Source organism: Arabidopsis lyrata (genome assembly GCF_000004255.2).
Source record: "Arabidopsis lyrata subsp. lyrata unplaced genomic scaffold ARALYscaffold_3, whole genome shotgun sequence".
Lineage (NCBI taxonomy): Eukaryota > Viridiplantae > Streptophyta > Magnoliopsida > Brassicales > Brassicaceae > Arabidopsis > Arabidopsis lyrata.
In genome coordinates this window covers 3712619-3734405 of record NW_003302553.1, presented here as the reverse complement: position 1 = coordinate 3734405, position 21787 = coordinate 3712619, and the positions used below count along the sequence as shown (strand labels likewise).

At 37.8% G+C, this 21787-nt stretch overlaps 6 protein-coding genes, 1 long non-coding RNA gene and 2 pseudogenes across 8 annotated transcripts; 5 read left to right on the top strand and 4 right to left on the bottom strand.

The window, feature by feature from the left end:
• The first annotated feature begins 197 nt into the window (after positions 1-197).
• LOC9318684 (metallothionein-like protein 2A) lies at positions 198-988 on the top strand. The gene is made up of 2 exons (XM_002884686.2): positions 198-367; positions 563-988. The coding sequence occupies exons 1-2, from the start codon at positions 303-305 to the stop codon at positions 741-743; spliced, it is 246 nt and encodes an 81-aa protein (XP_002884732.1). The 5' UTR covers positions 198-302; the 3' UTR covers positions 744-988.
• Positions 784-2443, bottom strand: LOC9320798 (annotated as a pseudogene).
• Positions 2345-2733, top strand: LOC110230058. The gene is made up of 2 exons (XR_002333308.1): positions 2345-2401; positions 2440-2733. It is a non-coding gene; the product is annotated as an uncharacterized LOC110230058 (long non-coding RNA).
• Positions 2734-3232: 499 nt separating this feature from the next.
• Positions 3233-4338, top strand: LOC9320797 (protein AE7-like 2). The gene is made up of 5 exons (XM_021031654.1): positions 3233-3501; positions 3622-3730; positions 3802-3901; positions 3996-4041; positions 4113-4338. The coding sequence occupies exons 1-5, from the start codon at positions 3357-3359 to the stop codon at positions 4202-4204; spliced, it is 492 nt and encodes a 163-aa protein (XP_020887313.1). The 5' UTR covers positions 3233-3356; the 3' UTR covers positions 4205-4338.
• LOC9318683 lies at positions 4338-7031 on the top strand (annotated as a pseudogene). Its single transcript, XR_002333274.1, has 2 exons — positions 4338-5393; positions 5490-7031. The product of XR_002333274.1 is annotated as a DEAD-box ATP-dependent RNA helicase 2 (transcript).
• Positions 7032-7116: 85 nt separating this feature from the next.
• Positions 7117-10513, bottom strand: LOC110230027 (transcription factor MYB3R-3). The gene is made up of 8 exons (XM_021031653.1): positions 9855-10513; positions 9368-9543; positions 9228-9279; positions 9081-9138; positions 8648-8742; positions 8460-8563; positions 8255-8383; positions 7117-8158 (listed from the first exon to the last, which is right to left on the bottom strand). The coding sequence occupies exons 1-8, from the start codon at positions 9894-9896 to the stop codon at positions 7264-7266; spliced, it is 1551 nt and encodes a 516-aa protein (XP_020887312.1). The 5' UTR covers positions 9897-10513; the 3' UTR covers positions 7117-7263.
• A 137-nt stretch (positions 10514-10650) lies between these two features.
• On the bottom strand, positions 10651-15828 carry LOC9318682 (transcription factor IIIB 60 kDa subunit). The gene is made up of 20 exons (XM_002882569.2): positions 15599-15828; positions 15327-15487; positions 15118-15199; positions 14521-14596; positions 14178-14266; positions 14020-14096; positions 13839-13895; positions 13606-13718; positions 13404-13486; positions 13211-13297; positions 13020-13100; positions 12648-12785; positions 12384-12524; positions 12202-12244; positions 12032-12120; positions 11775-11855; positions 11548-11676; positions 11336-11425; positions 11076-11129; positions 10651-10989 (listed from the first exon to the last, which is right to left on the bottom strand). The coding sequence occupies exons 2-20, from the start codon at positions 15386-15388 to the stop codon at positions 10759-10761; spliced, it is 1803 nt and encodes a 600-aa protein (XP_002882615.1). The 5' UTR covers positions 15389-15487; positions 15599-15828; the 3' UTR covers positions 10651-10758.
• Positions 15829-16176: 348 nt separating this feature from the next.
• LOC9320796 (hsp70 nucleotide exchange factor fes1) lies at positions 16177-18381 on the bottom strand. Its single transcript, XM_021032889.1, has 6 exons — positions 18057-18381; positions 17558-17700; positions 17416-17466; positions 17117-17338; positions 16892-16994; positions 16177-16791 (listed from the first exon to the last, which is right to left on the bottom strand). The coding sequence occupies exons 1-6, from the start codon at positions 18140-18142 to the stop codon at positions 16299-16301; spliced, it is 1098 nt and encodes a 365-aa protein (XP_020888548.1). The 5' UTR covers positions 18143-18381; the 3' UTR covers positions 16177-16298.
• A 591-nt stretch (positions 18382-18972) lies between these two features.
• Positions 18973-21396, top strand: LOC9320795 (vacuolar amino acid transporter 1; the record flags this gene model as incomplete). The annotated part of the gene is given in 10 exon segments (XM_021032932.1): positions 18973-19267; positions 19376-19590; positions 19693-19897; positions 19987-20206; positions 20289-20424; positions 20510-20678; positions 20773-20795; positions 20798-20818; positions 20913-20975; positions 21085-21396. Coding segments are annotated over 10 exon segments (1443 nt in total), but the record flags the coding sequence as incomplete, so codon positions are not given.
• Between the last annotated feature and the right edge of the window lie 391 nt (positions 21397-21787).

Genomic DNA, 21787 nt, shown 5'->3' with positions numbered 1-21787 from the left:
CGAACGCACCAGAATCGACACACACTCCACAATTATTTGAACCAGACAATTATTGAACCGACGTACGAGAATCAATGCGCTAAGGGTAAATATGTAAATAAAGAACTAGTTCTGGAGATAAGAGCGGAGAGAGATCTCGACACGTGTATGGTCATTATTAATCTCATTTAGCTTATAAATTTGAGAGCTTCCTCTATCGTTAATTTTCATTCTGCGATCATTTCGAGTTTCTAAATTTTGATCAATTTAGTAAAATTCCCTCTGAGATTTATTCGTTCTTTCTTTGAATTTTCTCGAGAAAAATGTCTTGCTGTGGAGGAAACTGCGGTTGTGGATCTGGCTGCAAGTGCGGCAACGGATGTGGAGGGTAAGTCTCCAACCTCTCCTTTTAAATCGTTACATGCAACAACTTTGAATCGATCTTGTTTTGATGATTGGTTTCTTGGAGATGTTTATGAAATTTTGAGAGATTTTTCTAGGATAAAAAATAATAACAACTCTTTTGAATTACACGTTCTCTGTTTTTAACGGATATTGATGGGTTTTGTTACGATTGTTACAGTTGCAAAATGTACCCTGACTTGGGATTCTCCGGCGAGACAACCACAGCTGAGACTTTTGTCTTGGGCGTTGCACCGGCGATGAAGAATCAGTACGAGGCTTCAGGCGAGAGTAACAACGCTGAGAACGATGCTTGCAAGTGTGGATCTGACTGCAAGTGTGACCCTTGCACCTGTAAATGAAGACCCTTTTTAATTTATAAGAAGCAGAGATAATCAAGTCTTTATTTAATTAAGTTATTTAATAAGTAACCTTAATGGTGTTTTAGGTTTGGTTTATGTGTAATAATGGCTGCAGCCTGCAGCTTATCTTTTAGCCGACAATACTCTTTTGTGTGTGTTTTGATCAATATCTTTTAGATGTCTCTGCCATGTGATGAGTTTGTACTTGCAGTTGAATGATAAAAATATGATACTAGTTTTTAATTCTCTCTGTTTTATGATCCATAAAAATATGATAGTTCTTCATTAGTCCTGCATTTTTTCAAAATTTTGGAGAATTATTACCAAACAAAGTGATATTCCTTACATTGGCGAATGATTCAATAAAGTTTTCATGATCATGACTCAGATCCATCAAACGGTAGTAGCAAGAACATGCGCAAAATGATATGGCTCATTGGTTCTAAACACAATGTCAAACCACTTTACCATTCCCCAAATCTCCCTCTTCTCGCGTTTTTCAATCGCAATTTCCGCACACCAAATTTTCGTCTCTTCATCCTTCTTACCGTACGCATACTCTACCCACACAACAGCCATTTTCCCACCATAATTCACCAAGTTTACATGAGAAATAAGCAATTTTTCCAAACCTTTCAAAGTTGTCCACAATCTTTTGTCGGAGTCACACCATTCGATCCTTCTATTATTATAGCGGTAGAACACGTTCTCTATCACACAATAATGAGATGATGAAGTACCCCATCCTTTATTTATCGCTAAGTCTGCCGTTCGCCATCTACCTTTAGCCAGCTTGTAAGTCGCATCCTTTGCCTCATACTTCACATAGACAGATCCTTCATACTCTACGCTTTTGTACTTCAAGTCCAAATATCTCCTCGCTAGGGATCTGCAAGAACTCCCAAGTTTGGGTCTGCGTGGCCGGCTCAAAAAATTGAAGGACCCTGAGTTGGAAAAAATAATTGGCCCATATTTCCTATGTTTTTTTTTTATAAAAAGAAATTTTAGACCCTAATTTTAGTAAATTTAGTTATAATAAAAGAGACAAAATTACAAGGACCCTGTGCATGAACACCTCTAGCACATGCATAGAGTCGGGCCTGTGCGTATCAAAAACCTCCATCCAATTCGTTGAATCAAGATTTTTGCAACCTCCTGTTACATATATTTTCCCATCATGGATGCAAACAGAGTGGGACTCACGGGCCATAAGCATACTTGGTGCCTCACGCCATGTGTGAGAATGACAATCCATGACCATGACGCTAGACGAAGCATTCTTATTTACTAATCCTCCAATAGCATGGATATTAGAACCAACTATAGCAGCCTCCGACCACAATGCAGATGGAAAATTAGGAGATGAAATCGGAACCAATTTTTTTTTGGAGTTAAATGGTCCCTGAGAGACCGTGAACCAACGTAGTTGGCTAGTTTCGGTAAATAGCCGTAAACACACATAAAGACAACTCTCGGTGCGGCCTAGGTGCGGCCTAGGTGCGTTCAGGTTTGATAAAGTTTAGTTGAAGCAAGGAGAGAGCGGAATCTCTTGGAGACTAAAGAGAGAGTTGGGTAACACAATCTTGAGATGCGGGCTAAGCAGTTGAATAGCAAATCATCAGGTAGCATCAGAATTGTCATCCGTCTTCTTTTAAAAGGTCTCTCTTCTCCATTCATGGCTATGGAAGTGCACAAGGTCTCTCTTCTCCATTCATGGCTATGGAAGTGCACACTTGCGGTAGTTGTGGATGGCCTTTTCTTGCGCTTGTTCCTTCCGTTAACTTCTTCTTTTATGTATCCAGAACTCTCGATGATCAATCTCACCTAATTAAAGTGTTTTTTTTTTGTTTTCTTTTGCCAACACCACCTAAAGTGTTTATATAGGGAATTATTATTCCTTATCTATCATGTATTCATTAGTTAACTTTTCGAATAGGAAAACCTAGTTTATGTAAAAGAAATTTTCCTTTCTGAAAAAGAAAAAAAAAAAGAAAAGTTAAAACGAAAATTGGATGTGGAAGCCCCCTTGGCCCATTGGTTGACTAAGGGTTGATTAATGCTTCTATACAAAGAGGTCTGGGGTTCGAGTCCCAGATATTGCGATTTATTAACAAATTTGCAGATTAATGGAGGCAAGTGTGCAGGAGATCTCCAGCGATGTACAATTATAGCTGTTCGCCAGGATTCTACGCAGAGAAGGAAGTGTCGCCAGGTCGTGGATCATTGAAGGTATTCATCAAGATCATGAAGAAGGAAGTGTAGTCTGTCGTGGATCTAGTAAGGGTCGGAAGGAATTGTCAGTTGTAGAATCGTCTATGTAACAGTTCTCATAATTTGCAATTAATAATAAATCTAGACGACAAAAAAAAAAAAAAACGAAAATTGGATACGAGAATGACATGAAAGAGAGTACGACGTCGTCTTTATATGATTTTGTATTTTGTATAATTAACTTTATGACTCATGGTAAAAAAAAAAAAAAAAACTTTATGACTCAGATTGTATCTAGCAAAATATTCGTGTCCGATTAGGTCAAATCGCTTGTTGTTGGATTTATTAGGTTTATTGAGGGTTCCCACGTCTCATTCGATAACTTATTGATCGTTAGGGTTTATGCGTTCAGGAGAGAAAAAAATGGATTCTGTATTAATCAATGAGAACCCAATTATTTATCCGAAGAGACCAAGGCGTGTTCGTACTGATCAGAGCAATACCGATGAGTTTTCAGTAGACCCAATAGATCAGCTCGAGATTTTTGATATCCTTGACTTTTTTTAATTCCTAACTAAAACAATTGAAATTCTCATAGTTATGTGTATATTGATATTGGATCATCTCTCTCTTTTTTTTTTCTTTTTTTTTCGTTAACAATCTACAAATCGTATAAGAGATATCAGAGATCCAGAGCATCCTAAGCTTTCTTTAGAAGACCTCAATATTCTTACAGAAGAATCAGTTGAAGTTGATGATGACAAGAGTTACGTTAGGTAAAAGAAACAAAACAAATCTTGTGATTTTTACTTTATTCCAGTTTATTAATTGTGCTATCGTTTTACAGAATTACATTCACTCCAACTCTTCCGCACTGTCACTTGCCAACCCCTATTGGTCTTTGCCTCTTAGCAAAACTTGCACAAAGCCTACCTGCTAGATTCAAGGTACATAACAATTGTTATGTTGTGTTCAATTTTTGTTTATTAAGAGTCTTCATAATTAATCTTTAAGCTAATTTTTGTTGTAATGAAATCTCAGGTTGATGTGAGAGTAGCACCAGGGAGTCATGATAAAGAGAAGACAGGTATAAAACTTTCAATTTTTTTTTTAAGTAAATGTTTTGAGTTTGATCCTCAAATTGATGTTATAATGCAGTCAATAAACAACTTGGGGATAAAGAACGTGTGGCTGCAGGATTAGAGAATCCTGACTTGGTGGCTCTGCTTAATAAAATGATGCAAGTTTGATCCAATCTAAAATGATTTATCTGTCTTCAGTTTCTAGTTTCAATCTCTTCTATGACATTAACTCAAAACAAGAGCCTTGTAATATTTACTCTGTTTTTCACTTTATTCTCAAATATTTAGTCACAACTTTCTTTTTTTTTTTTAAATTTTTATTTAGTCACAACTTGTCGTTGCTAACTGATTAAAGTATAGTATGAAAAGTCGAATGTTGATGTTGAATTCAACAGGCCATAACATCAACTTCTCTATCTGAACAGTGGGATTTATTGATTTACATTTGCAAAAACGGGCTAAAGAATGTCCGCAAGACCGCAACTAACATAGCAATATTACATCCGCAAGCCCGCAACTAACATAAGTATGTCATGCAATCCTTGTCTACTTGAAACTTGTACAGTAGTTTCCTTAGCTTCATTATAAAGAAGCTATAAACTGCATATGTAGAGGTTCTTCAAACTCTTGAGTACAGAAGCAATGTAACTATTATAACCTGGATATTTTTAGCATTTGTCATTTGGAAGCAACATTGTTCATGTTGATATGGGCCGGACTCTTTGGCCCATAAAACTTCAAGAAGGAATTTTATTGCTAAAGTCGGTATTTTTTACCCTCGCCGCCGGTAAAGCGTGACTCAAAAGTCACTGTTATTGTTTTATTGTTTCCTTTTCGTAATTTTCCTTTTTTTTTTTGTTGTTGATAATATTGTTAAAGTCGGTTTTGGGGTTTTTCCTTATTAGAAACATATTTTTAATAGGAAAAGGGTGTTGAATTTTTGCTATATAAACGTGACCTTGGTGTTGTTTGAGCTCACAACTTTCTTTAATTGAATACAAAATCAAAGAGCTTTTCAACTTTTAAACAGAGATCGATTAGGGTATAGATTATGGCTGCGAATCCTGGCCGTGGAGACCGTGGGAGAGGTGGTAGGGGAGTGGATGACAGACAAGTTGGTCTTCAAGACGACCAAAGGGGTCGAGCCCATCGCGAATTTCGAAGATATGGGTATCAAAGAGAATGTTCTTCGTGGTTTATACGAGTACGGTTACGAGAAGCCCTCCGCCATTCAGCAGAGGGCGATCATGCCGATTCTCCAAGGGAGAGATGTCATTGCTCAAGCTCAGTCCGGTACGGGAAAGACCTCTATGATTGCTCTCTCTGTCTGCCAAGTCGTTGACACTTCGTCTAGAGAGTACGTTTTCTCGACCTAATTCCAATTTTAACTTTTCTGCCAAGTTATCTCTAAATTTATTCTCATATTTTTTTTTTTTGGTATATCTGATTGCAGGGTTCAGGCCTTGATATTATCCCCAACAAGAGAGCTGGCTTCACAAACAGAGATGACGATACAAGCTATTGGATCACACGGCAATGTCCAGGCACATGCATGCATTGGTGGGAAGAGCGTTGGAGAAGACATCAGGAAGCTGGAGCATGGTGTCCATGTTGTGTCCGGAACACCTGGTCGTGTCTGTGACATGATAAAGAGGAGAAGTCTACGCACCAGAGCTATTAAACTTCTGATTCTTGATGAATCAGATGAAATGCTAAGCAGAGGATTCAAGGACCAAATCTATGATGTTTACAGATATCTTCCACCCGATATTCAGGTTTGCTTGGTTTCTGCAACTCTACCTCACGAGATTTTGGAGATGACAACCAAGTTTATGACGGATCCGGTGAAGATACTTGTGAAGCGTGATGAGTTGGCTCTTGAGGGAATAAAAAACTTTTTTATTTCTGTTGAGAAAGAGGAGTGGAAGTTTGAGACACTATGTGATCTTTATGACACACTTACCATCACTCAAGCTGTTATCTTCTGCAACACAAAACGAAAAGTGGACTTTCTTAGTGAGAAAATGAGGAGCAGCAACTTCACTGTCTCATCAATGCATGGGGACATGCCTCAGAAGGAGAGAGACGAGATCATGAATCAGTTTCGGACAGGTGAGAGTCGCGTTTTGATCACAACAGATGTATTTGCACGCGGGATTGATGTTCATCAAGTTTCTCTTGTCATCAATTATGATCTCCCAACAACCGTGAGCTCTACATCCATCGTATTGGACGGTCTGGTCGTTTCGGACGTAAGGGTGTTGCAATCAACTTTGTTAAAAACGACGATATCAAGATTCTCCGGGACATTGAGCAGTACTACAGTACTCAGATTGACGAGATGCCAATGAATGTAGCTGATCTTATCTAAAACACTTCTGTCTTCTCTGAATGTAATTTAGAAAAAATAAAATAAAACCAAAGTGATATTCCTTACATCGGTGAATGAATGGTTCAATGTTCACATAAGCAAGATTCATATCCATCAAATAGTAGTAGCAAGAACATGCACTAGTTTATATAGGCCACTGGTTGTAGACGCAATGTCCAACCACCCTAGTATCCCACAAATATCTCCTTCTTGGCTTTTCTCAATCGCAATTTCCGCACACCGAATTATCGTCTCTTGATGGTTGTTAACAAACACATACTCTTCCCACAAAAGTACCATTTTTCCACCATAATCGCCAATTTAAGACGATTAGAACGTGATAAAGTGCTAGGTAATCTTTCCAAACCCTTCAAAGTTGTCCATGATCTTTCTTTGGAGTCATACCAATCGATCCTCCTTTTATTATAACGGTAGAAAACATTCTCTATCACAAAATGATATAGATAAGGAAGATTCAATCCATGATTCATTATCGCCAAGTCTGCCTTTCGCCATCTACCTTTATGCAGCTTGTAAGTCACATTCTTCGCCTCAAACCTCACATAGACAGTTCTCTCATACTCTACGATTTTGTACTCTGAGCCTCCATATATCTCCTCGCTAGGGATCTGCAAAAACTCCCAAGTTTCGGTCTTTGTATCAAAAACCTCAATACAATTCGTTGGGGTTTAACACTTATGAGGTGTTATTATGGAAAAACCAAACCGAACTCAATATGAGGTGTAAATTATTCTTTGGATTAAATACATCTAACATCTCTAGCTTTAACCCAAAAATAAAAAAAGAATATAAAAACCAATGAAACAACATTCAGCGTGTAAAGACAAGTCTCTGTTTAGACTAGGAGTTGAGAATCTCCATCAATCAACATATCTTTCTCAGATGATTTGGTTTCATCATCAGCTTTCTCTTCCTCTGCAGATATAAACTCAAGCTGTCTTGATTTGAAAACTGCTGTTCTTTTCGATCTTATCCGATACGGAGGAGATAGATTGTAAGCATTTGATCCATTCTTTTGAATCTCTTCACAGTTAGGGCTTTCTGAACTATCCTTACCATCATTCACCTTTTGATCAACCTCTTTAGCTTCATCTGTTTTCTCGGCATTGTTGTTATCCTCAACAACAACCCTGGGTCGTCTTTTCCTGAAAATGGATGGTGTGTTTGGGTAAGTTCTAGCAGCTTCTCTCAGGTAAGATTCAGGACTTCTTGGAGTTGAACCGTTACTGTACGCATTTCTACATGGCGGTGGAGTGAAGAAGCTAACTGGTGATGCGCTTGGACTGCAACCACATTCATACCCATACATACGCTGCGTATCCACTTCTGACGCCATGTAATACTCTATTTGAGGCGTGTAGTACAGATGATAACCATTATTTGCAGCTCCACCATTCTCTGGCAATGGCTCTGGGTTAGGCAACTGAGGAGAACGAGCATACTCATTAACACCAGTCATTCGTGAAGCAGCTACTACTTCTTCGACCGGAACAGTAGAGTTTATTTGGCCATTTCTGTCTTCATCGGGATTGTTTTTATCTGTAGTTCCTGATGAGGTTTGAGTAACTGAACCAAAAACCCTTTTCTGAGAGGACGATGAACGTTTAGTTACACTATCAGGAACACCGTTCTTTGCTGTTGTTGGTGGTGGTAACCTACCAGTCATTGAGTAGAATTCTGACTTCTTTTTCAGTGAACTATTCCAATGGTTCTTTATTGCATTATCAGTCCTGCATCAGGTTTTAAGTAAACCCTTCATTAAACCCAGAAGCTAAGCCTTCTCTAGAGTCTTAACTCCATTGACGCATGCCAAGAAAAGTACATACCTGCCAGGTAAGACCTTAGCAATTTCAGCCCATTTGTTTCCGTGGCTTCGATGAGCATTCATGAGAGCTACTTCTTCCTCTGAGGTCCAAGCATCCTTGTTAATATCAGGATTCAAATGGTTGTGCCACCTGCATACATATCAAAACACAATAAAGCTTCCAATATAACTAAAAGAAAAATGCTTGGCTCATATGAATTAATTACCTTTCTCGACATTGCTTCCCAATTCGACCTGGTAAAGACTGTGCGATAACAGACCATTTCGCAGGCCCGTATTTTTCAACGAGTTCAACGATTTTCTCATCCTCCTGCAAAACAAGAAATTTAAAGCGCCTTAGTATTTCACAAAAAAATGAAAGCCAAACAATAAATAAGTCAGAAACAGAATCAACCTCTTGTGTCCAAGGTCCCTTAATAAGGTCTGGATTTAGAACTTTCTGCCACCGGTGCAGGCATTGAACTTCAGTTCTATCAGGGAAAAATTTCGCTGCAAAAATGAATACACCAATTCAAACAATAAGAACAACAATACTTAATGCTTCATGGAACTCGCTGGTTAAAAAAAGGAAACAAACGTAAAAGAAAGTCTTTCTACGAGATGCTCAGCCTCAGATGATCAAGTTAACCTTCAAGAGAAACACATAAAACTACAGAGACAAGAGTATGGAACTAATAATTACTGTAAGCAAGTAGGCATTTAAAATATCTATAACTTCAGACAAGACTCCGTTTCTAATATTCCAACCACAAATCTCTGGACTATGTTGTAGCACTAACATTACTTTTGTTATGAGAACTAGAATAAAAAAAGAATAAGAGTCTTACCTATATTCTTCCAGCTCTTCCCTTTATACGTGCCAACTGCTCGTCTCAATGTCTCATCCTGCATTAAGTAAGACAACTCTCATCTTGACTTTCGAACTACTAATCCACAATTGATATTAGTGAAAGCAATCACTAGTCAATACTAACCTCTGCCGGAGTCCATCCACCTTTCGCTCGCCTAATAGGGCCACTCGTCCTCCTGCATACCAAACATTATCAACATCAATCTCCTAGAGAAAATATTCAAATTTGCAAACGAGTGGAGATGCAGAAGAAGAATAACTAACCCGAGGTATCTATGAGTTGGTGAAACTGTGGCAGGAGGACTTGCAATTGTAGGTGACTTGTGAGAACTACCAGCACTACCTTCAGATACAGAAGAGCACGAAGCAGGTGTTGATTGCTTGTTTTCTACACACTGATCCTCAACTTTCACTTCACCTGCTTCTTCCTGAAGATCCATCTGAAAAAAAATCCAGAATTTGATGAGAAACAGAGAAAACCCTAAAAAAACCAATCATCGTAAAACACGAAGCAGACAGAACCCAGATCTCACAAATTAAGAATTCAGTAAACAACTCAAGCATTCACCAACCATAGCAAAAATTTAGGGTTTATAACAATTCTAACCTCAGGAATTCATAAAGAAGCCCTATTTAAAAAAAATGGAATTCGTTTGGTAACAGAGGCAAACAACAAAGAACTCAATTTCACTAAAATCTGATCACAAGACCAAAACCCTTAAAAATCAGATTCGATACACACAAAACAAACCTCATCTGGAGAAGAAGCCGCTGGATTCAAAGTGGAGCTCATCGAGATAGATAGATACACGAATTCACCAGCAGAAGAAGAAAGAAGCCGAAAGGAACGTTAAAAAAAAACCAAACCTTTATTCGAAAAATACTTTGCCCGTTGAACCAGAGAGAGAGATAGAGAGAGAAAGAGAAGACTTGATCGAAACAAAGAAAATATAAAAAAAAAAAAAAAACATAAAAAGGGTTAAATTATAATCTCTCTCTCTCTACTATTATAACGAATACTTCTTCAGCTGACGTCACACCGTTACTTGCCGTTCTTTTTACCTTTAATAACCTATTTTCTGAACCGGTCGGTTTATTTTAATAATTATAATCACTAATGAACAAGTCAACCAAACCGAACCGATATTTCTCCATCAGCACAGATTTCAGTTGGTTCAGCTGAATGTAATGTAATCTAATTCTGGTTAAGCTGGTTCAGTAAATAGACCAATTTAACGCCGTCGTTATCTTTTGGAAAGTGGAAAGTCGAAAAGGTACACTAACGGACGTTAACGGTAGAGAGGTAACCTCAGAAACAGAAGTTTGAACCTCAAACGGCACTCGTAGCTGATCCGTTGACCATTGAACACGTATCCGGTGTCAAGCAAGCTTTGCAGGTGAAATCTCGACCGTCGGATTCGGTTTGAGATGAACTTTATTGGTCTTAAATACTTTACCTGTAAAACCATGCTACATGTAAAATCGTCCGGACCGACACATTTTACTTCAAAATGAATTTTCCGGTATTTGTTTTGTTACTGATAATAAAGAATCAAAAGATCCTATAATTTAGTTGGGGTTCTCCTATATTAATGCAAATAAAATCAACTAGTCCGGCAAAACAAAACTCTGGTGTTTCACAATACTCTGTATTATCAATACAATCCAAAGTCATTACCATCCTCTTCTTCTCCCTCGTCCTCTTCATAGAATTTCTCCCCGTTTTGAAAATCTGTGTTCATGTCGTATGATTCTACACTGCCTTCTTCTTCATCCTCTTCAGCTTCATCTTCATTTTCACCTTTCTCATGTTCATTGCTCTTCACTTCCTTCTTCTTCTCAATGTCTGTCTCGGTTTTCGACCTCTTGGGTGATTTCTCAGCTGTCTGAAAGAAGAAAAGAGAAATAATTTTGTAAAGACCTTAAAGTGATGAGAATTGAGGATACAAGAAGAGGTAATCAAAAAACTTACGGATGTATCAAATAGCTCCTCCAAAACATCGTAATTGATCACCAAACTTAGTCTCTGTAATAGTCAATACTCAAAATCAGGAAAAAGGAAGAAACACAAACTCCAAAGTTTCTTCTGTGCTACTAATTTCGACAGCCCGTGTTCTTGACTATGTACTTCCAGGTCAGGGTTTTAACAGATGATACATCGCATACTGGGTTTATCTTTTTTTGCATATTCGTTTTCAAGTATCAAGGTATCAAAAAAGCTGACATTCTAACCTTTTTCTCAAGCGTTCGGCGAACCGCTTCCATTGCTGTGGCTGGGGGAGCCGCGTTCTTTGCTTCCTCAGCTTTTTTTTGTTGCTTTTCCTACATTAAGAGAGAGAAAAAAAGAACCAGAATTTGATTGAGAAACCATGTCATTTATTCTCCAAAAGTCAGATACTTGATATGAAGTCAGGAACACAATTGCAAAGTTCAAAATGAGTCACCTTTCTAGATTTTGCCGCATCAGCTTTGGCAGCTTCGAAAGCCTTTCTTGCATCTTCTGGGCAATTAGAGTTGCTAGCTTTTAAAGCTTCACTAGCCGCCTTCAGAGCTGCTTCCTTAGCGGCTTGCTCCTACAAAACAATATAATTTTGTATGTGATTTGATCTCATATGTGATAAATCAAAAGGAATCTAAGAGAAGATAGATGTTATATAGCCTCTGAAATCACCTCAAGATAATCTTTGTTCATTTCTGTCCATGTGATCGTCTTATAGTGCGTTTCCTCCTCGTTGTTGATATAGCCATCTACCTGAGCAACACTAAAATACTATCACTGACGATCAAATATAACAAGTGAAACTGTAGTTAAGAAAACAAGACTATAACAAACTGTTGAGAATTTTCATTTACTTCATGTTCCATATTCGAGGTTGGACATTTGACATAGCATTTACTACAAAACAAGAAAGCAAAACAATTACCCACCTCATCATCACTGATGTCAGAAAAGTTGTCAGATTCATCCGAAGTATCAGCATGTTCTTCATCCCCATCTTTATTTCTTTCACCTTTCTCTGCGACACAGCACAAATAGATTCTCAAGCGCTCAAACGACAGTGAAGAACTTCAATCTGATAGACAACAATTGCACTCACCAGAAAATAGTTTTTCGCTTTTGCTCATACTGCAATAGTCTGACTGTTAAAAGTTCGGCACAAGAGATTTTTAGTATAAGATCCTACAAGCAGAAATGAACAAGCTCCAAATACAGGTGCTTTGAGTAGGGAGAAAAAAATTCTAAACTGCAATCCTCAAATAGAAGAGCACCAAAACTTACATATAGTTGTTCATCGTGGTTTAGGCTACTAATTCCTCCCTCGTTTTCTTCTCTAGCTGCTTTTTCCATTCGCTCATTCTCTGCGCGCTGGAAAGCAGGAGGGTCGGACCCACCAACAAGTCCACCAGAAACATTTATGAACTGCATACAAAATTGCAAAAGAAAACATCCGATTGTTAACTCTGAGAGTCATTTGTCAACGACACGCAACTACGTATATAGAAGACATGAAAAGAAAAATCAGGCATTAAACCGGAGACCTACATCTTCGTAGCAGTCTTTACATAGTCCATAACCAAAAGGTTTACTATCCTGATGCATACAGAGCACCGCCTCTTTGTTTGAGGTTGGTTTCATGGTAGAAGATCTTTTATGAGATTCTCTTTCTGTGATCTCATCAACCTAGCCACATATGTACAACCGTTAAAAAATGAACATAACTCTTCAACTGATATGAGGCAAAAGCAAATTGAGCCTGTGTTACATTATTTCATATGACAACAAACCAATAGCAACGGAACATGCAATATTATAACTACAATGACAGCGGAACCAGATACTCATAGTTAAACCAATGTGTGATGATATGACAAGATAGCATATAATTCTGCTAGACACTCATCAGCCTTAACTCACATTTAAATTTCCAGACTCCGTATTTCCAAACTCAATCAATCGTTTGGTTAGAGTTGCTTCACATATATGCACAATGTTTACCTGAAATGTTTAGAAAACACACCAAATCAGTACTAAATTAGTGAAATAAAGGCTAAAACACTTTTCCTCTCATCTAAAACAATATTTCTTTATAGCAAATCATATCTTACAATATCTGACTTAGAGCACTTGATACCATGAGAAAGGGCAGCTGTGTAAAGTGCTGCTCCACATATTCCACTAGGCTTCCGGCCGGTCTGCAAGCCAATAGGTGGCTTATATTAACATAACACATAATATACATAATTAACTCTAAGACAAAGGGTATATAGGAAACGATCCACTAACATAACAAAGTCACACCTGTATCCAATCTCGCTTCATACTAGCTATAATGGCTATAGCTGTTTTCACAACAGCTTTATTATGTGTTCCTTTCAATAAGACTGCAAGAGTATGATGAAACAAGTAGGTTAAGTATTCAATATAACTGTTTGTTTCTTGGCTGATGTTCTGCATCAACCAAATACAGAAACGAATGGTAGCCAAAACATGACATACTTACTGTTTGAGAATCGATCGATGAAAATTGAAGGGTCAACAAGCTTTTCATAATTTTGATTATCCGCAATGTACAGCATTTCACAGAGTTGCAAGTACACAGAACCTAACTCATAACTGCACAAGATTTGATGAAACCAAAACAGCAAAGCCTGAATTTTCGTCACAATAGACTTAACAGGTAATTAGACTACAAAAGAAAGAGAACAGTATAGAAATGAAAAAGAATCATCTTACACGCTAACTCGAAGGTAGCTTGAGAAATCAATAAGAAGAAACGGAACGTTCAATTCCCTACAGATCAAGAAATATTTTGGTTAAGCATACAACGAATAAAACATCAATAACATAATTCAGCATGGTATTTTAAAGAGGAAATATATTAGGAGAGAAACAAAACGATTACTAGGAATCTAACCTGCAAGTCAAGTAGAGACAGGAAGCCTGTACTAGTTCAGTTCTGCGGCCTTTAGTGAAATTCTGCTCAACTGCCGACTTCAGAAGATTAATTGAGTTAATAGAAGGGGTAAAAGTCCTTACAAATTAATATTCAGAAAATAAGTAAACCAAACATACTTTAAAGAATAGAACAGCCATGTCAATCACATCAGCTCTCTCATCACCAATTCCCAATGCATCTCTCAAATTCGTAAACTCATCTCTAGCTGCCAAAAAGACGAAGGTCTGTCAGATCAAACTATAAGAATCAAAATTGCAATAACGTAAAGAGACTAACAATGCTATGGTTTTCAAAACAGTCACATGGCCTGAATTTGGAAGGAAATCTAAGGATGGGAAATACAGAATAATGAGTACACCTAAGCAATTACTGAACATAAGCGAAAGCTGTACACTAGATGTATCAGTTGCACTATTTGGGCCAACAGCAAACAGAAATACATATACAAAAAAGGCATACCTATTCTATATCTCCTTTCACGTGAGCTTGGAATCCCACTTTGAACACTGCTCACTATGTTACCTGAGGCTTGGCTCTGCAGATACAGATATAATTTGTTAGCTTGAACCAAATTGTTCAAAGAAACCAAAGGCAGTATAAATCTCAAGTAACTATGTGGATATCAATAAAGAGACAACAGTCTTGAAAACAAATCCATTGTCTAGTCTATCAATGATATTTCTACTTGTTGTAGCTAAATTAGGCTGGTTACTTAGTGTATTTTTTTAACTTCGGTAGTTTTGGCCTTTCATATAATATGGCCATAGCAAAGTTTCAGTCTGAAGGAAAAAGTTCACATTAGTGGAGGCAAGGATCAAAGTTACTGCACGAGTATATCTAATATGTTCACTGGACTATAAAACCAACAAAAAAAAAGTTCCTAACTTCCCATACAACCCCTCAGACCATTTAAATAGTTCAAAGATTCTCCAATTCTTATCCTCACATCTCTCCAATCTTACATCCTATTAATCACATCTGCAAACCACTAGAGAGATCGAGAACATCCCAAGAAACACATCTAGCACTATAACAAAAGAGCTCAGCTGCGTATACCTGTCCAGCAGCATTCTTAACGAATGTAACTTCTGTAGAAAAATTGAAGTTCTCCAATATCCTCCCACATAAATTACATGCCCTGCAAAAATCAAAAAAGATGGAAATTTCATAATTCGAAGCTTGGAAACCACAAATCCAACAGAAACTAAGCTCCTAAAAAGCAAACCATAAGATGAAAAACATGAGTGAATAATCAAAACACTTACAATGCACCATCATAAGGGCGTATTCCGGGAACATTCTTCACGCAGTGGTTACACCACACCATAGCTCCGTCACTCAAAAAGCTCCCACCTTAGCTTCTAATATGGATCCGAAACTCAGATTCGAGGCTTGAATCGATTCGAAACAACAGCTTCCAATCTTACTGCTCAATAGAAAGAAGATCAGACTATTTCTAGCGAAAGTAACCGCTTTTACACGATCGTGCGAGGAAGGGGAAAGAATCAGGGTTTAATGGGATATCTATATAACATACCGGATTTGGCCGTGACGGCGACGACGGTGTTGAAGGCGAAGCTGAGAGACGTGATGAGAGATTTCTCCGATATGTGACTGCCTTGAATCGAACTCGGGTCCCTAAGAATTAGGCAAAAGTTCGTGAGCTCTTTTTCAGGGATAACTGCAAAGTAATTGTCAGTTTGTCACGTTGGCTTTGGTTTTGTTCTTCGGTTCACCGCAATTTCAAGATGTTACCAAGTTAAACCGATCAATTAGATCTGGTCCGTATTAGCATATTGCTAAACCGAAATCGAAAATAAATCTTGCAAGTAACATCTTCGATGGTGGAAACCCCCTTGACCCATTGGTTGACCAAGGGTTAATTAATGCTTCTACACCAAGAAGTCTGGGGTTTGAGTCCCAGGTATTGCGATTTATTAATAAATTTGCAGATTAATGGAGGCAAGTGTGCAAGAGATCTCTAGCGATTTATTAATGAATTGTCAGTTGTAGAATCGTCTATGTAACAGTTCTCATAATTTGCAATTAATAATAAATCTAGACGATAAAAAAAAATAAATAAATAAATAACATCTTCTATACGACGACCCATTATAGCTTAAACAGAAATTAAAATTGCCATTACATAACACTGATCATTCACATATGATTGAAAATTTAAAATGTTACAAAAAAAACAAGGAAAAGTACAAAAACTTTTAGCTTCGATTTCTCGTTTATGGTCCAAGTAGTTTCATAGGTTCATCTTTCTTCTCAGTAGCATTACGGTTTGCTGCAGTGGCTCTAAGAGGAGGCTCAAAGAGCTTGCTTGCGACATCAGGAGGCAATTCGTCTTCACCCGGAAGAACGAGAAGCCCTTTTTCTCTCAGAGAAGAAGGTTCATTGTAGCAAATGCTCCACAGTGAATCGACGAGCTGTCTCTCTTCTTTAACCGTTTCAAGATCCTCCTGTGACATCAAGCTGATTCCTTTGATCCGTTCTTCTAGTAGCTGCCTCAGTTTCTCATCGCTTTTATCTATGCTGCTACTTCCGCTTCCATCGTTTTTCTCTCTTGCAAGCTCAAGCAATCCACGAAGAGCGGCTTCTCTGATCTCAGCATCGTCACTAGAGGCGAGATGCATCATCACTCGGGGGAATCCGAGTCCAGTCGCAATACTGCGGTCTGAATCATCCTCTTGCAGTAGATATTGCAACAAGTTTAAGGCTTTCCTGGAGAATTTAGAAAGAAAGAAAAAAAAACAATTCAAGAATCTTCCAAGGTTAGAAATCGGTAAAGGCTCTAAGGAATTAGAGCATTTGTGTGGATTACCTTTGAAATCTCACACTATCAGATGCTAAAGCATCTCTTAGGCCAGCATAACCATTGGCAAGCTTGAAAGCAGTTACTCCTGGTTTGTTATGGCGAATCAAAGCTACATGCCATATTGAAAAGATAGGTCTCTTTAGTATATCACAAACCAAGTAAAAGAGAAATCACAAAAGCTTTTGATCATCACAATCTTTACTATAAATAAACTATCAGAAGCAGGCTTACATGATATTGCGCCAAGGGCCTGGGTTCGAGCGTGAATATCTGTGTCTGAAGTGAAATTTGAGAGTAATGACTCCAAACCATTTGTTTCCATAACTAGTTCCTGACTTCTGGGATTGTTCTGAACTATTGTGCTAACGACATCCGCAGCTTTTGCCCGAATATTAGCATGAGAGTTTTTAAGGAAATTAAGAAGAGGAACCAAGCCTCCAATTGAATGAAGATCTACACAAGCAATATTCAAATTGAGCTAAGCACAACAGAACATGAAGATTACAAGTTCCAAGTAAGAGATAGTTTACCATTAGCCATATCGATTGATTCAACGTGCTCCTGCAGCTCATCCAGCAAATCTACCAGCGGGATGATAAAACTCAATTAGTACCCCCACAATATGGCAAAAGATAAAGATCTAAGCTATGTATCATAGCTAAAATTAAGCACCTTGAATATCCTCAGGTGTAACTCCATGATCCGCTAAAACTTGTTCAGGTGTTTGCATAACTAGTGTAATCTCCTTCATGCGCTTGACTACATCTATAGTCTGTGATTGCATAGCCTCCATAAACCATTTTCGATCCTCCTCACTGTCTCATTAAACAACTCAATCAACAATAAAAACAAAACATGATGTTTTGACATGACCAAATGGTGGATTCCCTTAAACTTAAGAGAGTTTCATGTAAAAACGAGAAAAGAGATAACCTTTCACCTACACAACTGCAAAATTCGATAATTGAAATCTAACCAAACCGATCAATTGAACAGATATCTTGAAAAAAGAAAACTACTTTACACAGACCCAGATTCGAATTCACTCATAAGATTCATCTCCTCAAGTGAAAGCTCAATCATAGCCACACAAATACCTCAACTACCCACCAAATTCAGACAAATCACAAGACAGAACCTAAAAAACTAACTACAAGATGAATGTACGTACCTCAACTGGCGAGTGGGTCGAGTCCCGTCAGCGTGAGAGAGACTCCATTTAAGTAATCCGTCCCAATTAGGTCCGTCTTTCGCCATTGAAGAATACTTTCACCGTGAAAAAAGAAGAAATTACAAAAGTCGGAAACCTTCTTGTCTTTGTAATAATCAAAAGAGGAAGAGTCGGCTAATCGCTAGTTTGGTTTTATGGTTTTATAAAAGACCTTGAGATTATTCGCGAAGCTACTACAACATTCTAAAAAATCTTAAACCTTCTCGACGACCTCTGAAGGGGAAAAGCGAAGACGATGACGCGTCTTCCACGATATTGGGCCTTTTATGACAAGCCCAAATAATAGTTCAGCTTCAATTAGCTTGCTAAACCATAGTTTTCTTAATTTACCTTTTTTTTAATTTATTATTGGCATTGGCAATGGCAAATCCATTTCACGCATGTTCCTTTGACTTTGGAGCTTTTGACATGTGAACGTTACTTCCACTCTAAATTCAACGACCAGTCGACCAGAATATTAATTTGTTACATATGATCAAGTATCAATGGATTAATACAAAGTTGACAGACGTGACAACAAATCAAACTCAGAACTAAATCTCTTTATATTTCTTCCACTATTCATTTCACTCCTCTTGTTCCTTCTGTTATATCCTGAAATCTGTGTAGCTTGCTCTGATTCAACTCTGTTTTGAAACAGAGACGACGAAGATGAAGCTTCTCCATCATCCCACAACGACGATTCCGCTCCATGGCCTCGGAGTTATCGGTAAAATCAAATCCTCTGTCTTTCGATTCCATTTCTTCTTCTCCATCATCCCACAACGACGATTCCGCTCCATGGCCTCGGAGTTATCGGTAAAATCAAATCCGATATCTAACTAATTAATTCGAAATATTCTTCCCTTTTTTTAATGTAAAATTCAGACAATCTGTGGATATCTTGACCGGAGTTACACCTCCTACGGTCAGTTTCATACATGGGAGAAGTACTCAGACATCATTCACCAGCTCCATCGCTTCCTTATACAAGAGACGTCACAACTCTATTATAACCTCGTTTGCGTCTTCCACAAGCAAACAACCATTGCTCTCCGAGAAAGACGATGTCTCAGCCAAGTCATTCCTTTCACCTCAGCTCAGGTTATCCATCACCGATTTCTCGTATGCAGAACCAAATCTCTGCTCGTTTCCTCAATCTGTTCTCAATGGTAAGACGTAGTATCGGTATTGATTCTGTCTCAGAAGGCTTATCGTCATAACAAACATCTTTCAGTCTCTAGCTCTCTTTAAGTTGAACCTATTTTAATTTGGTGCAGGAATCAATGTCCTATGTGGAGTAGGTCTACTCACAATGCCTTACGCGGTGAAAGAAGGAGGATGGCTCGGGCTTTGTATACTTTTCATCTTCGGTATCATCACTTGCTACACCGGTATCCTCCTCAAACGATGTCTTGAGAGCTCTCCTGACCTCCATACCTACCCCGACATTGGTCAAGCCGCCTTTGGATTCACCGGCCGCATCATCATCTCCGTGAGTTATATGGAAATCATTTACATATATACTTAAAGATCCTTTCTAGTTAACATCTCCAAACTAAAATTTAGGGTTCTTGGTCTCTCTTGAGAGTTGCAGATGCTTCTGTACATGGAGTTATACGCATGTTGTGTGGAGTATATAATCATGATGAGCGATAACTTGTCAAGAATTTTCCCCAACATTTCATTAAACATCGTTGGAGTATCTCTAGATTCTTCTCAGATCTTTGCCATATCAGCTACTCTTATTGTTCTTCCTACAGTTTGGCTCAGAGACCTTAGCTTACTCTCCTATCTCTCAGGTTCCTTTGTCTATATAAAAGATCATAAATCCTTACAATATAACTTCGAGATTCGCTCATTCTTTAATATTTGCGTTCCATTCTTTTAGCCGGAGGAGTCTTCTCTTCGATCTTGCTGGCTTTTTGTCTCTTCTGGGTTGGGTCGTTTGATGGAGTAGGGTTTCACACTGGTGGACAAGCTCTTGATCTCGCTAACTTACCTGTCGCTATTGGGATTTTCGGGTTTGGGTTCAGTGGTCACGCGGTTTTCCCCAACATTTACTCGTCCATGAAAGACCCATCCAAGTTTCCTTTGGTGCTCCTCACTAGGTTAAACCACTCTTTGCTTAAGGTTACTTATAATGGACGTAAATTTTAGGTCAAAAGTTTCAAATCTAGTTTCTTTTTGCAGTTTTGGTTTCTGCGTATTCTTTTACATTGTCGTGGCGATTTGCGGCTACAGTATGTTTGGTGAAGCCATTCAATCTCAGTTTACACTAAACATGCCACAACAGTTCACGTCATCCAAAATCGCAGTTTGGACAGCAGTGAGATATCACTTTAAAACTCGATAACATGTTTGTCTCTAGTCTCTACATATAAAATTTGATTGCTTATTTTTCTCTTCTATAGGTGATAACACCGATGACCAAATACGCGTTATCTCTCACACCGATTGTATTAAGTTTAGAAGAACTTATACCGTCTTCAAAAAAGATGAGATCATATGGAGTATCTATGTTTGTTAGAACGATTCTAGTTCTCTCTACTTTGGTTGTCGCACTTACATTCCCATTCTTCGGTAAAATACCCTAACTTCTTTTTGCATGAATGTATTATATATTCAAAAACAAAACCATCTTAATTTGTCTTCGTTTGTTCTAATAACTTCGCAGCGATCATGGGGGCTTTGATGGGAGATCATTCCTCGCAATGCTTGTCGTAACTCCCCGTTTAACATAATTCTCCAGCTATCATCGATTATAGGCATATCACACATGTTAAAAAAGATTCATATTTCATGTTTACCGTGCAGGCTTTTATCTTTCCTTGTCTTTGTTATCTCAGTGTCTTGAAGGGTAGATTGAGTAAGACACAAGTAAGAGATATATTATTTTTTTATGCCATAAATTAAAGTGTTCATTGTTTCTATATGATTTTCACATGATAATTTTATTTAATTTTGTGTCTATTTGAACTTTTGGCAGATTGGAATATGCGTTTTCATCATAATCTCTGGCATTGTAAGCGGTTGCTGCGGGACGTACTCAGCCATTGGAAGATTAGTAGGAGAATTGAATTAAGGAATAAGTTGGAAAACAGTACGTTTTCCAAACTTAATTGGAAAACTAGTACAGGGACTATTCAATATTGGGATATTACTCGGATACAAAAACTCACTAATAGAAAAAAAGTGGGGTGAGAGAGAGAAACGTGGGGTTTGTTGTTAGTGGACCAAGTTCTTTTTCTTTTTATATTACACATTCTCTCAAAGTTTAATAATTAAAATGCTCTCTAGTAAAATTTTATTTTTCTAAAATTGATCATATAAATAAAAATCTATGTTTTTTTCTCTTTCATTTGATATGCATTTTGTTTAATGATTTTTAAATTTTATATTACAGAGCACTGTACAATATTACAGAGCACTGTACAAATAATATCTATACAGTTATAAACCACTGTACAGATATAGACCACTGTACAGATATAGACTACTGTACAGATATAGACTACTGTACAAAATGATGCATCTGTTAAACGAAATCATAATTTACTGTTAAACAAACAAATATCCCTTCTGTACAGATGCACCATTCTGTACAGTGGTCTATATCCGTACAGTGGTCTATATGTGTACAGGTAGTCTATATCTGTACAGCGGTCGATATAGACCACTGTACAGATATA

What these genes read in the sequence shown, in the direction of transcription:
- LOC9318684 (XM_002884686.2), top strand. Translation starts at nt 303, where the DNA reads ATGTCTTGCTGTGGAGGAAACTGCGGTTGTGGATCTGGCTGCAAGTGC. An exon ending in TGCGGCAACGGATGTGGAGG is followed by an intron (nt 368 to 562) that starts GTAAGTCTCCAA and finishes CGATTGTTACAG; the next exon opens with TTGCAAAATGTACCCTGACT.
- LOC9320797 (XM_021031654.1), top strand. Translation starts at nt 3,357, where the DNA reads ATGCGTTCAGGAGAGAAAAAAATGGATTCTGTATTAATCAATGAGAAC. An exon ending in GATGACAAGAGTTACGTTAG is followed by an intron (nt 3,731 to 3,801) that starts GTAAAAGAAACA and finishes ATCGTTTTACAG; the next exon opens with AATTACATTCACTCCAACTC. An exon ending in GCCTACCTGCTAGATTCAAG is followed by an intron (nt 3,902 to 3,995) that starts GTACATAACAAT and finishes ATGAAATCTCAG; the next exon opens with GTTGATGTGAGAGTAGCACC.
- LOC110230027 (XM_021031653.1), bottom strand. Translation starts at nt 9,896, where the DNA reads ATGAGCTCCACTTTGAATCCAGCGGCTTCTTCTCCAGATGAG. An exon ending in AGGGACCTTGGACACAAGAG is followed by an intron (nt 8,564 to 8,647) that starts GTTGATTCTGTT and finishes CTTGTTTTGCAG; the next exon opens with GAGGATGAGAAAATCGTTGA. An exon ending in GGGAAGCAATGTCGAGAAAG is followed by an intron (nt 8,384 to 8,459) that starts GTAATTAATTCA and finishes ATATGTATGCAG; the next exon opens with GTGGCACAACCATTTGAATC.
- LOC9318682 (XM_002882569.2), bottom strand. Translation starts at nt 15,388, where the DNA reads ATGGTGTGGTGTAACCACTGCGTGAAGAATGTTCCCGGAATACGCCCT. An exon ending in CATCGATCGATTCTCAAACA is followed by an intron (nt 13,487 to 13,605) that starts GTAAGTATGTCA and finishes ATACTCTTGCAG; the next exon opens with TCTTATTGAAAGGAACACAT. An exon ending in TGAAGCGAGATTGGATACAG is followed by an intron (nt 13,298 to 13,403) that starts GTGTGACTTTGT and finishes ATTGGCTTGCAG; the next exon opens with ACCGGCCGGAAGCCTAGTGG.
- LOC9320796 (XM_021032889.1), bottom strand. Translation starts at nt 18,142, where the DNA reads ATGGCGAAAGACGGACCTAATTGGGACGGATTACTTAAATGGAGTCTC. An exon ending in GGCCCTTGGCGCAATATCAT is followed by an intron (nt 16,995 to 17,116) that starts GTAAGCCTGCTT and finishes TATGGCATGTAG; the next exon opens with CTTTGATTCGCCATAACAAA. An exon ending in GATAGTGTGAGATTTCAAAG is followed by an intron (nt 16,792 to 16,891) that starts GTAATCCACACA and finishes TAAATTCTCCAG; the next exon opens with GAAAGCCTTAAACTTGTTGC.